This window comes from Hypanus sabinus, chromosome 7, assembly GCF_030144855.1.
Source record: "Hypanus sabinus isolate sHypSab1 chromosome 7, sHypSab1.hap1, whole genome shotgun sequence".
NCBI classification, from domain to species: domain Eukaryota; kingdom Metazoa; phylum Chordata; class Chondrichthyes; order Myliobatiformes; family Dasyatidae; genus Hypanus; species Hypanus sabinus.
The window spans coordinates 48,565,841-48,582,970 of NC_082712.1; the positions used below are offsets into that span (position 1 = coordinate 48,565,841).

Sequence of the window (17,130 nt, forward strand, 5' to 3'; positions counted from 1 at the left end):
AGCAGCATGGTCCTTGGTCCAATACACTTTCCAACCAGAGGCACAGAGGTTGGCAACAATGCCTGTTTTCCCTATTTTTGACAAAGATTCATGGTGTACGGCATGGAGACAATTGTGGCATCATCCAGAACCTTTCTTAATTCACTTTCAGTTGGCTTCATTACAGGGATTTGGCATGCAAATGGTGGATAGATCGCCAATCAAGTTGTAGTTGTCTCAGCCAATCATGCCTGCACAATGTTGGTCCTTCTGTTTTTACCAGAGACAAGCTCAAAGTGGCTTGCTGGTTGTTGTATTTCACCGTCACAAATGTCATTCCAACAGGAGTTATCTTTTCTCCAGTATAAGTTGGCTGTAGTTTGGTATCTTTGAAACGCCGTTCAAACTCATTTTGTGGAATGATTAAAACAACCAAAGTAGAGTCCAATTTCATTTCAATTAACTTATAGTTCACTTCTGGTGTAGCCCATATTGCTTGTCTATTTAAAATTTTTACTCTGTAAATCTCAAGGCTTCACAATCATGTATCACTTTCATTATTATCAGATATTTCATCAACAGTGTGCAGATTAGTGTTCTTCTTGAAACCGCAACTTGACTTTTTAGTCTTTTCTCTTTCCTGTGAGTTCAATTTATTTTTGTCTGCCCGATATGCTCTTTGGATATGTTCTACTTTGTTGTCTTTCTGCAAGTTTTGCCTTTAAATCTGCATTGGTCTGATGTATGTGAGCCTCTGCCATGACAGTAATACAGTTTGTTCAGCCAGTCTGGTTTCTGTTTAGACCTCGCAATTTTTTTCGTGTTCGCTTTCATTCCTGGCTGCAACTCATTGATGTCTCTGCGTGCTGTTTCTATTGATACAGCAATTTCAACTTCGCTTTTAAATGCAAGTTGTGCTTCCATTAGGAGCCATTTTGGAATGCTTTATTGTAAGATTCCACAAATGAAATGTTCTCTCCGTGTATAATTAAGCCTATTACCAAACTGAAAATGCTTAGACAATCTCTTCAATTCAGCCATGTATGTTGAATTGGATGTTCCCTTTGATTCCACTAATAGAACCTAAAGCATTCTGCAGTCAACAGTGGTTTTGGTTCTAAATGTGCCTGCATTACCTTGAAAGTATCACCAAAGCTCATTCCTGCTGGTTTGGTTGGAGCAGTCAAACTTTGAAGCAGACTGTATGCCTTTAAATCCAATACACTCAGCAAAATTGTTACATGTTTATCAGTGGCTATTTCATTTGCTTCAAATAACTGTTCAATTAGCTTAGTATATAAAATCTACTTATCTGTTGTGTAATCAAAGGTGTCTATCTTCCCTAGCCGACCATTTTTGCTTTTTTTAAAATGATAATTATCACCTGATACTCACTGTTTATGAACCTTCATTTCTTCTGTTTACTGCATTTAAAAAAAACTCGACAGTCTCTGCACATATAGGGTTGTGTTTGTTACTCACAGTTCATCGTTGCTTTTCTTTAGTTTGAATGACTTGCTGTATTTCAACAGGTTGGCAGCTGTCTTAGGTTCATTTTTAAAATAGCACATTGTGACTCTCATGTTTTGTAACTTCAAAACATTAAACTAATTCAATGGAAGACATGGGAGTCTGAAGTGAGAGTCTAACTTTGTGTTTACTTTAAGCAAGGCGCACACGTATCATGTGGCAGTGTGATGACGTATGCAATTCATGTGTTTATGCATATAACCCATAGTTATTTAAAAGATCAAGAATGCTTAATCAGGCAATATATATACAGTGCCTATTAAAAGTATTCACACCTCCCATCCCTCCTTTGGAAGTTTTCACGTTTTATTGTTTTACAACATTGATTCACAGTGGACTTAATTTGGCTTTTTTGACACTGATCAACAGAAAAGACTCTTTCATGTCAAAGTGAAAACAAATTTCTACAAATTGGTCTAAGTTTATTACAAATTATTAAACACAATACTTGATTGCATAATTACTCACCCCCTTCAAGTCAGTATTTAGTAGATGCACTTTTGGCAGCAATTATAGCCTTGAGTCTGTGTAGATAGGTCTCTATTGGCTTTGCACATCTGGACACTGCAATTTTTCCCCACTCTTCTTTATAAAACTGCTCAAGCTCTATCAAGATTGCATGGAGATTGTGAGTTCAGCTACAAATTCTCAATTGGATTAAAGTCTGGACTCGGTCACTCTCTCACTTGTGCAGTCTCTCCGATCTTAGTCACTGAAGCCTCTAGAGTTGTCATGGGACTCTTGATGTCCTCCTGCTCTAGTCTCCTTATTGCAGTCACTCCGTTTTTGAAAACGGCCTGCTCTAGGCAGATTTACAGCTGTGCCCTATTCATTTCATTTCTTGATGATTGACATAACTGTCAAAATTCTCTTGTATCCATCTCCAGACTTTATTGCAGACTTCTATGGTTCTAGTTGCTTGGAGTGTTCTTTTATTGTCACGATATAGTCTTTGTCAGGATACAGAGTAACCAGCAGTTAGACCTTCCAGATACTGGTGTGTTTTTATCACTATCAATTGAAACATATTGACTGCACACAGGTGATCTCCATTTATCTTCTAAAACCACTTGGCTGCACCGATGATAATTTGGTGTATCATATTAAAATGGTGGTATGGTGAATACATGCAATCAATTATTTTGTGTTTTGTATTTGTAAATAGATTATATAGATCTGTTTTCTGTTGATCAGTGTCAAAAAAGAGTAAGTTAAATCCACTGTGATTCAATGTTGTAAAACAATACCACCCCCCCTCCCCCCCATGGTGGGGTGTGAATACTTTTTATAGGCACTGTATATACAAGATTACTTAAGTATTACTGAAGTATTAAATACGCAACAGTGTTCACTCGACTTCCCCTTTCTGAAGTGCACAATCTAATCCTTGGTCTTATTGACATTGAGTGCAAGGTTGTTGCAACACCACTCAAACAACTGATCTGCCTCACTCCTGTATGCTTCCTTGTCACCATCTTAAATTGGATGTATTATTGGAAAATTTATAGATTCCATTTGAGCTGTGCCTAGCCATGCAGTTGTGGGTGTAGAAGGAGTAGAGCAGTGAGCAAAGTGCACATTCTTGAGATACTAGTGCTAATTATCAGCAAGGAGTAGATGTTCTGAATCCTCACTGATTGAATTCCACCTAGATGGCGATAGGTGAAGCTAGATGGGTGAGAAAGGTAAAGAGCTGGAGAAGAAGGAATCTGATAAAAGAAGAAAGTGGACCACGGGGGAAAGGGAAGAAAGAGGAGCACAAGGGAAGGTGGTAGGCAGGTGAGGAGAAGAGATAAGAAGCTAGAATGAGGAATAGAAGAAGAGAATGGGGGGATTTTTTTTACTGGAAGGAGAAACTGATTCCCAGGTTGGAGGCTACGGAGACAGAATATGAGGTGTTATCCTTCCACTCTGACAGTGTCCTCATTGTGGCAAAAGAGGAGGTCATGGACCAACATGCTGGAGTGGTAATGGTCTTAGGAAATAAAATGGTTGGCCACTGGGGAATATCTCACAATCTACATCAGGTCTCACATTGTAGAGGAAGCTGTTTCAGGATCGCTGGATACAATAGCCTGTGAAGTTGCCTCATTTGGAAGGATTGTTTGGGGCCCTGAATGGAGGTAAGGGAGGAGGTTAATGGGTAAGTGTAGCATATCTGTTGCTTGCAAGATGGCAAGATGTGCCAGATGGCAGATTATTGGGGAGGAACGAATGGACAAGGACTAATATTTCCCTATTTCTTCCTGGACTATTTTTTGATTAAGTTCTTAAATAAAAACTTTGCTTGTGTAAAGCCGCTTAATATTCTGAAAATGGTTCTACAGTGTAATGTTCAGTGAAAGTGAACTGTTTTTGTACTGCTGATTTAAGCGACCTGCACACTTAGTTGCTGTGGGTGTTCCCAGTTACTTGTTTCCAAGTCAATCTTGGCTGCATTTGTATTATAAACATTTTTTCTTGGCCAGCCCTATTTGTCAATCTAGTATACGTTCTGTGGACTCCTGTGGTGAAAATTCAATGCTCCACAATGTTCGACTGAAATTACTTGAAGTTAATACCCAGCAGGAGCAAACCCAAGGGCCGTGTCCCAGCAACAGAAGGAGTAAGTTCATCCGCACCAAGTTTATTGGTAATATAGGTCATAGAGTGGAGTACAGTAACAGGCTGTGTGGAACACAGTGTCAAATTCAACTAAATCTCTTCTGCTTGTACATGATCCATATTCTTCTATTCCTTGCATATTCATGTGTCCATTTATGTTCTATATTGTGTTTGCTTCTGCAACCTCCTTAGTAGCACATTCCTGGCACCTCCCACTCTGTGTAAAACAAGCTATCCGCATCTCACCTTTTCAATTTCTCCCCCCTCACCTTAAGTGCATGTCCATTTGTATTTATCATTTCTGCCCTTGGGGCATAAAGATTCTGTCTACCCTTTCTGTGCCTCTCATGATTTTATAAACCATTATCAGGGCATCCCTTATCCTCCAAAGAAAGCAACCCAAATTTGGCCAACTTCTTTATATTTAATGTGCTCTGATATTGCCCATATGTGACTGGAAGCCCAGACTGATAGAAGGGAAGTGACGCAGAAAAGGTCTGAATCAATTGTGGATATTTATTGAAACCAGGGATAACAAATATATTTTTGGAATACCCCTTTAATGCTGCCAGCAGAGCCCTAGGCTGCTTAGGTTCCCTGGTTTTGCAATTCTTTTCTTTTAAAGAAGTGCATCCATTGTTAAGTTGTAACATAACAGACGATTGACTGTCCTTGTTCTGTGGATTTCTTGTCTGATAAAAGATGAGTCCTTGATCTATCAGATACTTGTCATGGCCCTTGTACTTTATTTGTCTACCTGAACTGAATTTTCGATGTAACAGTAGCACTGTATTCAGCATTGTGATTTTCTTTTGTCCTACCTTGGTGTACTTATTTCTGGAATAATCTGTTGGGATGGTACACTAAACATTTCTATTGTATCTTGGTATGTGTGATGAGAATAAACCAATTACCAAATCTCTAGATCTGTATATGAGCCAAAGACAATTGAATAATCTATACTGAGGGAATGGAGGGTCAGTTCCCATCTGCATGTACTACGGATGGCAAAAAGTGTGGGTTTTCCCCAGTGGATGTGTGAGAAATATATTGAGTGGCTGTACGGAGAGAGTTTAATTTCCAGTTTATGCTGAATTAGTTAATGTCACTGCCTGCTGTTGGCGGTGGAATACAATTTGCATTGCTGCAGATAAGGACAGATAACCTGGGTCTTCTGCTGCTGGCTGAACTGGAAAGGTTGGGTACAGGCCAAGTCAAGGCAATGAAGTCTAGGCCCCTGGGTGTATTGGAATGACAGAACCTGATGTTTGGATGACAATTTAAGCACTGGGCCTGGTTGAAAAGATCAGACTGTCAGTCCTGGAGGCAATGGCTGGGCTGGTTGAGCTCGCCAGTCCGTCGTGTTTACTCAGCTCTGCACAAAACTGAGGCTGTGGCTTTGTGTCTGTGGACAGACTCTTGTGGTCTTCAGTTCTGAACACTATATGTTTGCTTGAATTGTTTTGTTTTCTTTCTGCACATTGGGTGTTTGATGGTCTTTTTTTGAATGGGTTCTTTTAGGTTTCTTTGATTTGTGGCTGCCTGTTAGGAGACAAATCTCAAGGTTGTATAATGTATACACACATTGATAATAAATGTACTTTGACCTGGTTTAAGATGGCGCTGGTGAAGCTCAGTGACTGCTTGCTGGTGGCAAATAAAACAAAGCCATTAAATACTTTATTATTCACAATCATTCTGGAGGTGCATAGTATAGTGAGAATGGCTATGGGAGCAGTATTTTGTACTGTGTGTAGGATGTGGGGAGACCTCCAGTCTCCCAGATATGGACATCTGCACCAGGCGTTCTGAGCTGCAGGTCCTGAGAGAACATATTAAGGAACTGGAGCTGCAACTTGATGACCTTTAACTCATACGAGAGAATGAGGAGGTGATAGACAGGAGCTACAGGGAGGTAGTCACCCCTTGGTTGAAGGAGATAGGTAGCTAGCTGACTGTCAGGAGAAGGAGGGGATACGTACAGCTAGTGCAGAATACACCTGTGGCTGTTTCCCTCAATAATAAGTATATAACTTTAGATACTGTTGAGAGGGACGACCTACTGGGGGGAACCACAGTAACTGGGTCTCTGACACTGAGTCTGGTGCTGTGGCTCAGAAAGGCAGAGAGAGAACTACAATGTTAAAAGGAGATTCTTCAGTCAGAGGAACAAAGATGAGGTTCTGTGGACACAGTAGAGGCACCCAGATGGTACGTTGCCTCCTTGGTGCCAGGATTAGGGATGTATCGGATTTTGTCCATGGCATTCTTAAGGGTGAGGGTGAGCAGCCAAAAATCTTGGTACATGTTGGCACAAATGACATAGATAGACAAGGTGAGGAGGTCCTGAAGAGAGATTTTAGGGAGTAAGGTAGAAAGCTGAGAACCAGGACCTTCAGGGTAGTAATCTCTGGATTGCTGCTGGTGCCACATGTCAGTGAAGGTAAGCATAGGATGATTTGGCAGGTGAATGCATGGCTGAGGAACTGGTGTAGAGAGGCAGTGCTTCAGATTTATGGATCATTGGGATCTCTTCTGGGGAAGGTATGACCTGTACAAAAGGGATGGGTTACACCTGAACCCAAAGGAATCCAATATCCTTGTGGGCAGGTTGGCGTTTAAACTACTTTGGGAGGGAGATGGGAACCGGAGCAATAGTGCTGAAGATGAGGTAGCTAGCTTGCTTACAGAGGTGATGTGTCATGAGATTCCCAGCAAGTGGAGGTTGATGATGGGGCAAAATTGCAGTCAACAGAATGAGTTGCAATGTAAAAGGCAGAAAAAATCAAAGAGTGTGAATGAAGGACTGAAGGTGGTAGATTTGAATGCACGCATTATACGGAATACGGTTAATGAACTCGTAGCACAGTTACAGATTGGCATATATGATGTAGACATCACTGAATCATGGCTGAAAGAAAATTATAGCTGGGTGCTTAATGTCCGAGGATAAACATTGTATATGAAGCATAAGCTGGAAGGCAGAGGGAGTAGTGTGGCTCTGTTGGTAAAAAAAAATTAAATTAAATTATTAGAAAGAAATAACAAAGGGTTGGAAGGTGTTGAATCATTGTCAGAAAGCTAAGGCACTGCAAGGGTAAAAAGGCCCTGATGGGAGTTATATACAGACACCCAAACAGTAGTGAGGATGTGGTCTATATGTTACAATGGGAGATAGAAAACGCATGCCAAAAGGGCCATGTTATAATAGTCATGGGGGATTTCAATATGTAGGTAGACTGGGAAAATCAGGTTAGTGGGGGATTCCAGGAGGGGGAGTTTCTAGAATGTCTACGAGTTAGCTTGTTAGAGCTGGTTGTAGTTCAGCTCACTAGGGGGATCAGCTATTCTGGATTAGGTGTTGTGCAATGAACCAGAATTGATGAGAGAGCTTAAGGTAAAAGAACCCTGAAGAGGAAATGGTCAAAATATGAACAAATTCACCCTGCAATTTGAGGAGGAGAAGCTGAAGTCAGGTGTATCAGTATTACAGTGGAGTAAAGGGAATCACAGAAACATGAGAGAGGAGGTAGACGAGAAGTGATTGGAAAAGAACACTGGCAGGGATGATGGCAGAGCAGCAATGGCTGGAATTTCTGGAAGCAATTCAGAAGGCACAGGATATATACATCCTAAAGAGGAAGAAGTACTCTTAAAGGTAAGATGACACAGTCAACACCAACATAAAAGCCAAACAGGGGGCATATAATAGAGCTAAATTGAGTGGGAAGTTACAGGATTGGGATACTTTTAAATACCAACAGAAGGTAACTAAAAAATCAGTAAGAAGGTAAAGATGGAAAATGAAGTTTCTTCAGATATAATCCATATAAAGAGAGGCAAGAGCAGATATCGTACCATTGGAAAACAATGCCAGAGAGGTAGTAATGGGGGGACAAGGAAATGGCAGATGAACTGAATACATTTTTTGCATCAGTCTTCACTGTGGAAGACACCAGCAAAATGGTGTAAGTTCCAGGCGTCAGGGGATATGAAATGTGTGAAATTGCTATAACTAGAGAGAAGGTTCTTGGGAAACTGAAAGGTCTGAAGGTAGATAAGCCACCTGGATCAGCTTGTTTATACCCCAGGGTTCTGAAAGGTGGCTGAAGAGATTGTCAAGGCATTAGATCTTTCAAGAATCACCAGATGCTGGAATGGTTCTGGAAGACTTGAAAATTGCAAAATTCATTCCACTCTTCAAGAAGGGAGAGAGGCAGAAGAAAGGAAATTATAGGAAATACATTGGGGTTGATTGTTAAGGATGTGGTTTCAGGATACATTCGGCCCTCCTTATCCGCGGGTTCCACATGTGCAGATTCAACCAACCGCGGATCGGGAAAACCCGAAGTTCTCTCCAGCACTTGTTGTTTGAGCACGTACAGACTATTTTTTTCTTGTAATTACTCCCTAAACAATAAAGTATACCAACTATTTACATAGCATTTACATTGAATTAGGTATTATAAGTAATCTAGAGATGATTTAAAAGTACAGGCAGTCCCTGGGTTATGAAGGAATTCCGTTCCTGAGTCCGTCTTTAAAATGGATTTGAAGTCGGAACAGGTACATCCATTATTATTTAGCGTCAGTCAAACATTTGTCTTAGTATATAGTATATATTTTACCTTTCTATGAATATAAAACACTTAAGAAACATGTATTTCAATAATCAAACCACTGCGTTGCTTAGTAATAATTGTAGCTTTCATCGGGGCAGGGCCTTTCACATTATCCGTTAAAATTGTTCCGATTGTTGACCAACTGTAGCCTAACACTTTTCCAATGACCGATGGCGTTTCACCTCTTCCTGATTGCTTTATTACTTCCACTTTATTTTCAGTCACGATCGTGATTATTTTTGTAATAGAAACACTCTGGATTCAGAGCTGTGCTGGGTCCTAAAGACCACCACACTGAAACAGGTTAAGTAAGGTCTGGGGTTCCCCTGGGTACTAAGATCCACCGCATTGAGACAGGTTAAATAAGGGACTCAAGCATCCGTGTTTTTTGGAATCCGCTGGGGATCCCAGAACCAATCCCCTGGTGATAAGGAGGGCCGACTGTACTTTGAGGCCCATGATAAAATAGGCTGCAGTCAGCATGGTTTCCTCAAGGGAAAATCTAGTCTTACATATCTGCTGGAATTCTTTGAAGAAATAACAAGCAGGGTAGACAAAGGAGATTTGGTTGATGCTGTGCACTTGGATTTTCTGAAGGCCTTTGACAAGTTGCTACACGTGAGGCTGTTTAACAAGCTATGAGCCCATGGTATTACAGGAGAGATTCAAGCATGGATAAAGCCGATTGGCGGGAGGCAAAGAGTGGGAATAAAAGGAGCCTTTTTTGCTTGGTTGCCGGTGACTACTGTTGTTCCACAGGGGTCTGTGTTGGGACCAGTTTTTTTTAACGTTACATGTCAATGATTTGGATGATGGAATTGATGGCTTTCAAGCAAAGTTTGCAGACAATATAAAGATAGGTGGAGGGGCAGATGAGGAATGGAGATGAGGAATTTCTTCAGCCAAAGTGTAATGAATCTGTGGAATTTGTTGCCACAGGCAGCTATGGAGGTGAAATCTTTAGGTACATTTAAGACGGAGATTGATAGATTTTTGATTTGTCAGGACATGAAGGGACACGGGTGGGTTGAGAGGAAAAATGGATCAGCCATGATGAAATGGTGGAGCAGACTTGATGGGCCAAGTTGTCTAATTCTGCTCCTATATCTCATGGAATTATCTTATATCAATGCTGCACGAGGCTTGCTTCTGCTCGGGGCAATTAGTCATTCCTTCCTTCAAATACAGCAAGTTTGGAAAATATTGGAGCCTCTCTACCAGTTGGGACCTTAGAAAGGGAACGATACCTTTTATGAAAGGCCTTTATTGGAAGGAACAAAGATTAAATAAACTTTATGGAGTCTGTTCACTGCAATGGCTATGTGAGAGTGAATTGAAAGAGTACAATTCTGCGAATCAACACTGATGTCCAGCTATCCACCTTTAGTTTTTGTTATTATGTATTGCAATGTACTTCTGCATAACAACAAATTTCATGGTGTATGCCAGTGACTTTAAACCTGATTCTGATTCTGAGACTAAACTTGCGGCAGACTGTTCTCTTTCTAAATTACTGCCCTAACACTTTTTATAATTATGATTATTTTTAGCTCTGACAAATACCTGTGCTTAATATTAAACTCAAAGGGAAATGTGGCGATACCATGGGTGTGTTCTTGTGTGTGTTTTGGACTTGTAGAATGGGGGAATGATTAATTATTAATCCCTCAAAGGGGTTAATTATTAATACATGACTTAGGTGCCTCATGGGTTTGCAGAACAAGGAATGTTCCAAGTGACTGCATGCCACAAAGAAAATGAATAGATGGAGCACATGAAAGTGTCCCAAGTTTATGTGACAACAGTATACTTGTACATCAGCGTTTACTCGAGTACATGAATTTCAGGAATCAGTGTGTGGTTTGTTCGTACCTGTTAGATACCATGTAACATCTATATGATTAGTTTAATATTTGAAATTATTATGTAACAGCTTTCAGTTTCAACCCCTTTAGTTTAGATGGCTTGACAGTTTGAAGCAAATGAAGTAAAATTGTGGGGAAGACTGTGTGTAAAGCATCCATAAGAAAGGAGTGAATCATAGAACTGGTTGCAATCTGGTGTATTGTCAAAGTTCAAAGTATATCTATGTCACCATAGACCACCCTGAGATTTTTCTTGTGTGCATTCACAGTAAATGCAGAGAAACACAAAAGACTAATGAAAAACAGCACACAACATTGACGAACAATGCAAAAGACAAGTTGTGAAAATAGAAACAGAAAAAAAAAGAAATAATAATAAGTATTGAGAACTTGAGATGAAGAGTCCTTGAAAGTGAGTCTAAATTAAGTTTTTATTTGTTTTACTATGGAACTTTTACATTTGATATCACTCAGTTTTTTGTTGTTAACAACCTTGTATCTCACTTGTATCCCTGATTGCCATTTGAAACCCTTAAAAAAATGGTGTGCTGGTATGGCTAGTGATGAAAATACAGTACTTGGGAGTGTGGAAAACGACAAGCTTGTAGTTGTGAAGAGAAAAGTACCTTCTGAGTTGTGAACTAGAATATAGGAAATCCATCTATTTTGACATTTACGCCTTTCTAAAACTGTTGGGTGTGGTCTTTCGTTGATTCTGTTGTGTTTCTTGTATTTCCTATGAATGCCCGCAAGAAAGTGAATCTTAGGGTAGTTTATGGTGACATGTATGTTCTTTGATAATAAATTTACTTTGAAGGCTGCTGCTTATAAACCTGAGTTCAGCATTTAACACCATCAGACCCCAGAAACTGGTGGCGAAGCTGTCTCAACACCTGCCTCTGCAATTGGATACTGGACTTAATAACATAAGGCCAAAGCCAGTCCGTCTGGACATCAGCATCTCTCCTCCTGTAACGCTGAGCACTGGTGCTCTCCATGGCTGTGTGCTCAGCCCGCTGCTGTTCGCACTGCTGACTGACTGTGTTGCAGGATCCAGCTCAAACAATGTCATCAAATTTGCAGATGATACAACAGTGGTTAGCCATATCAAGAACGATGACTGGATGGAATATAGCAAGGAAGTGGAACAGCTGTTGAATTGGTTTGAGAAGAACAGCCTAAGTCTGAGCGTGGATATGAACTCCCAGCAGTTAATATCATGGATGACCTCGCCTGATCCCTTAATATCACCTACCTGAACTAGGAGGCACAGCAGCACCTCCACTTCCTAAGAAAATCGAGGCAAGTAAGGCTCTCATCCCCTCATCTGAACTGCATTTTACAGGAGCAACATTGGGAACGTCCTTACAAGTTTCATCTCCATCTGGTATGGGAGCAATTGAGCATTAGACCAGAAGTCCCTACAAAAGACTGTGAGAACAGCTGAAAGGATCATACCATCCATCAAGGAAATTTATCAGGAGCGCTAATATTATTATTAGCCACCCATCCATCCAGCATCCTCTAGACTTTCTACCACCAGGCAGGAGACTGCGATGCATAAAAATAAGAACGGTCAGGATGAGAAACAGTTTCTTCTTCCCCCAGGCCATTAGGTTTTGAACTCCTTGCTACATTGTGATTGGAATGTCACTGGTTAATCTGTTCCATACCTTACAATATTTAATGTTATTGCATTTTAGTTTGTTATTTATATGTGATTCATCTGTAGATTTTATCCTTACCTTCGTAGGTTATTGTGTGTTGTGTATACTACTGTGCTTTACACCTTGTTTCAAAGAAATGCCTCATTTCTATATACATTATATAGTTATATATGTAAAACATGTCTATAGTTAAATGACAACAAACTTGACTTGAAGTTAAAACACAAGTTGCAGTCATGTAAATTTTCTGAATGTCGGAATTACTGTCCTGATTTTTATGGTGTAATTGGAACAATGTTGACTCAAGCATTCTTGTTCATTTTTCAGTTAGAAGATGGCCATAGTCTCTTTGATTACAACGTGGGACTGAATGATATCATCCAACTTCTGATCCGTCAGCAAGCTTCCTCCACTGTGAAGAAAAAGGAAAATGAGATTGAGCTCTCAGATAGTGACTCTGGATGTAGCTCATCACAGAGTGAGTGTGAAAAAACCTCTTCCAGTGCACAAAACAGCAAGAAAAATCGTCCTGGCACATCAACTCGATCATTTCTCATAGATCCGGGATTTGGATTATATAAGGTAAATGTGTATCTGTGTTTTGCATTTATGTTCCCTGAAAGCACCCAGTCTAGTCTTTTTGCTGTGGAGAGGGTGATTAAAGCAAAAAGGCGCAGGTTGAAGATTAATGATGAGAAAATGAAAAGAAAAAGAAATTCAAAGACCATTCTTCATGTAAAAGGTGGTGGTGTTTGGAATCAGCTGACATAAATAGTGACTGAGGTGGGCACATTAACAACATTTAAAAGCTATCTAGATGAGAATTTAGGAGAGATTTGAAGGGCTGTTGGCCAAATGTAGACAGTTGGGACTAGCTTGCTAGGCAACACGTTTGGCATGGACATCTTGGCCCCAAGAGCCTGTATCCATGCTGTATGAGAGTCACTTTCATTGAAGGACAAAGCACTTTGTTGATGGTGGATTATTGTTGACCGCAGGGAATTTATCAGGGTCAGCGATTTAGTGTGGTGTGTCAAGGGCGTGGGTCAGGGTCCCAGATCTGGGCCATCAGATACAGTGCAAGATTAGAATGTTGTTGATAAGAGGGTGTTGTTTTTATTTGTGGATTATGGAGTGTTTGCATATCATAGAAAATTAAATTGCCTCTTGTGTATGTCCCAAATTACTGGTACTGACAGATCATGATGTTTTGACACTAATTAATCATTAACGAAGCAATAGAGCAGCCCTTTCCTAACTCCAGATCTCTTTTTTCTTTTCAAATCTTTTTAATATTATTATTCAAAAATAACACAGGTATATCGAAGTAACAACTCTTACAATGACTCAAAAAAAATTATCTTAAAGATTGAAAATTTTTGTGAATTTAAAAAATACCTTACTAAGCAAAAAAAGTGGGGGGGAAAGAAACCCATTGGTGGAGTACAACCCCGGAGCCATGCGTCATACAAAAAGCTTCTAAAAATAAATATTAAACCGCCAACAAGAAAGGAAAATATATCAAAAAAAAAATTACAATTAGATTGTGGAGAAAATCTATCAGTTAACTGAAATGATAATAATGAGCAAATGAGCCCCATCTCTTCTCAAAATCAAATAAAGGTTCAAAGGTTCGACTTCTAATTTTCTCCAAGCTAAGACAGCATCACTTGAGAGAACCATTGTGACAAAGTAGGAGCTTATATATCCTTCCATTTCAACAAGATGGCCCTCCCAGCTATCAATGTAACAAACGCAATAACATGTTGGTCAGACACAGAAATACCATGGATATTTTGAGGAATTATTCCAAAAAGCACAGTCAATTTATTAGGTTGTAAGTTGATTCTGAGTGCTTTAGAAATTGTCAAAAAGACTTCCAAAACTGTTTTAATCCAGAACATGACCAGAACATATGTGTCAGTGTAGCTATCTCAGTTTTACATCTATCACAATACTTGTCAACATTGGGAAATATTTTAGAAAGTCTCTCCTTCGTCAAATGGTAACGATGTACAATTTTAAATTGAATGAGTGAATGACTAACACAGATCAAAGAAGAGTTAACCAGCTTCAGAATCCGCGTCCAATCCTCCCATATAAAAGTCAAATTGAGTTCCTTCTCCCAATCCTGTTTAATCTTAAGTAAAGGATGCTTATCCCATTGCAATAATAAATTATTAATTCCTCCAATAGAACCTTTCATCGAAAGGTTCATATTCATAATAGTATCTAACAAGTCAGCCCCCAATATCTAAGGAAGATTACTTCAATATTTTTGTAAAAAGTGTCTAACTTGAAGGTATTGTAAAAAATGTGAATATGAGAGAATATTTATTGACTAATTGTTCAAAAAACATAAATCTGCCTTCTTTAAGTAAATCCAAAAAAGAATTAATACCTTTATTTTTCCAAAGTAAAAAAAAATTGAGTCACTCAAGGAAGGTTTAAAAAAGTAATTACAGTAAATTAAACAACAAAGTTTAAATTTTTTAAGATTAAAAAAATTGCGGAACTGGAGCCAAACTTGTAAAGAGTGCTTAACCACAGGATATAGGTTTAAATTAGCAACTTTAGCTAATTGTATAGGTAGAGCAACGAAGTTAAATAAAACTGTTTCGCAGCTCTCAGTTCCAGGTCTACCCAAATTGGCTGAACATTCCTATCAACCCAATATAACCAAAAGGACATATATCGCAAATTAATAGCCCAATAATACATTCTTAGATTAGGCAAAGCAAGACCTTCATCCTTTTCCAACTTTTGTAAATGACATTTACTAATTCTTGGTCTTTTATTATCCCAAATAAAAGATAGAATAATAGAATCAATCTGATCAAAAAACTTCTTAGTCAAAAAAACAGGAATATTCTGAAATAAATATAAAAATTTTGGCAAAATCATCATTTTGACTACTTGAATACGGCCAACAAGAGAAAATATAAGTGGGCTCTGTCTACTAAATGAGTACTTCGTAGAGTCCACTAAGGGAGGAAAATTGGCTTTATAAAGATCCTTATATTTTTTAGTAATTATGACACCTAAATGTCTAAAAGAATCTGTAACTTTAAAAGGAATATTATCATATATAGAGACAGATTCATTTAAAGGAAGTAATTCACTTTTACTAAAATTTATTTTATATCCTGAAAAATCTCCAAATTTGTCAAATAATTTCAGCAAAGCAGAAATAGATTCTTCAGGCTTAGATATATATACCAATAAATCATCAGCGTAAAGAGAGATCTTGTGCATGGTCTCATTCATAAAAATTCCATGAATATTTTTGGCTTCACGAAGAGCAATAGCAAGGGGTTCTAATATTAAATAACAAAGAACAATGGACAACCTTGTATTGTCTCCCGTGGTAGCTGAAAAAAAGACCTACAGTTTTAAGTGACAACAGTAGCAATAGGAGCTTTATGTATCATTTTAATCCAGTTATTAAAATTAATACCAAAATCAGATTTTTCTAAAACATTAAATAAATATTTCCATTCGACTCTATCAAATGCTTTTTCAGTATCCAAAGATATAACACATTGTGGAGTTTTGGAAGAGGGCGAATATATAATGTTAAATAGTCTCCGAACATTTGAAAAAGAATAACGACCCCTTATAAAGCCTGTTTGATCTTTAAGAATAATTTTACCCAAAATACTCTTCAACTGATTGGCTGTTATCTTTGACAGAATCTTACCATCAACATTCAGTAATGAAATAGGTCTGTATGAGGTAAAATCAGTAGGATCTTTATCCTTTTTAAGAATTAAAGAAATAGAAGCATAAAAAGTAGAGGGTAAATCACTTTTCACAAAAGAATCTTTAAACATCTCTAACATGTATGGAGAAAGCAATTTTCTAAATTTTTTATAAAATTCTACAGGATAACCATCAAGTCCTGGGGCCTTACCAGATTGCATTGAAAAAATAGCTTTATGAATTTCGGATTCAGTAATTTGGGCATCAAGAGTTTTTTGATCCTCAGCAGAAATCTTAGGAAAAGCAATCTTTTGTTTAAAAAAAAAAGCATTCATTTCAGAAGAATCTACTGGACATTGAGATTTATAAAGTTCAGTATAAAAATCTTATTAATTTCTTCATATTCCTGAGCCAAGGTACCATCCTTTCTAAGAATTTTCAAAATTTGCCTTTTGGCTCCAGCTGATTTTAATTGAGATGCAAGTAGTTTATTTTTTTTTATCTCCAAACATATAAAATTGGCTCTTTAACTTAAGCAGTTAACCTTCAATTGGATGAGTTAATAATGTTCTATTGTGATTGAAGTTCCACCCTTTTTTTAAATAAGTCAGTATTAGGGCAAGTCGCATAGAAATGATCTAAATCTTGAATTTGTTTTGAAATTTTATCTAATTCTACTTTAGTCTGTTTTTTAAATTTAGCTGAATAAGAAATAATCTGACCATGTGAAAATGCTTTAAATGTATGCCATATAATTAATTTGGACATACCTCCTACATCAGTAAAAAGAAAAAAATTCTTTTATCTGGCTTTCAATAAAACTGATAAAATCAGAGTTTTGCAGTAAAGTCTGAGACGTGCCATGGTGGACGGGCAAAAATGACATAATCAAGTTCAAAGGACAAACTCAAAGGCGCATGATCAGATATAGCAATAGCGTCATATTCACAGTTTTTAACATTAGGCAAAAGGTGTGGATCAATTATAATATTAATCCTCAATTTTTTTTTATAGACATGCTGAAAAAAAAATATTCTCTGTTATCAGGGTGCAAATGCCTCCAAAATTCGATCAACCCAGAATCAGTCAAAAAGGTGTTAATAACTGACACGGAACGATTTGGAAGTTGCTGATTAGTTGAGCTCTTGTCAATCATAGGAT

The 17,130-nt window shown here is 38.3% G+C and overlaps 1 protein-coding gene across 1 annotated transcript in view; it reads left to right on the forward strand.

Moving 5' to 3' along the window:
- Nucleotides 1–17,130, forward strand: part of LOC132396769 (E3 ubiquitin-protein ligase UHRF1-like) — a 151,780-nt gene that overhangs the window by 26,622 nt on the left and 108,028 nt on the right. The window contains exon 2 of the mRNA XM_059974642.1: nt 12,595–12,849. Coding sequence (XP_059830625.1) covers nt 12,595–12,849 — 255 coding nt within the window. The remainder of the gene's footprint in view (nt 1–12,594; nt 12,850–17,130) is intronic.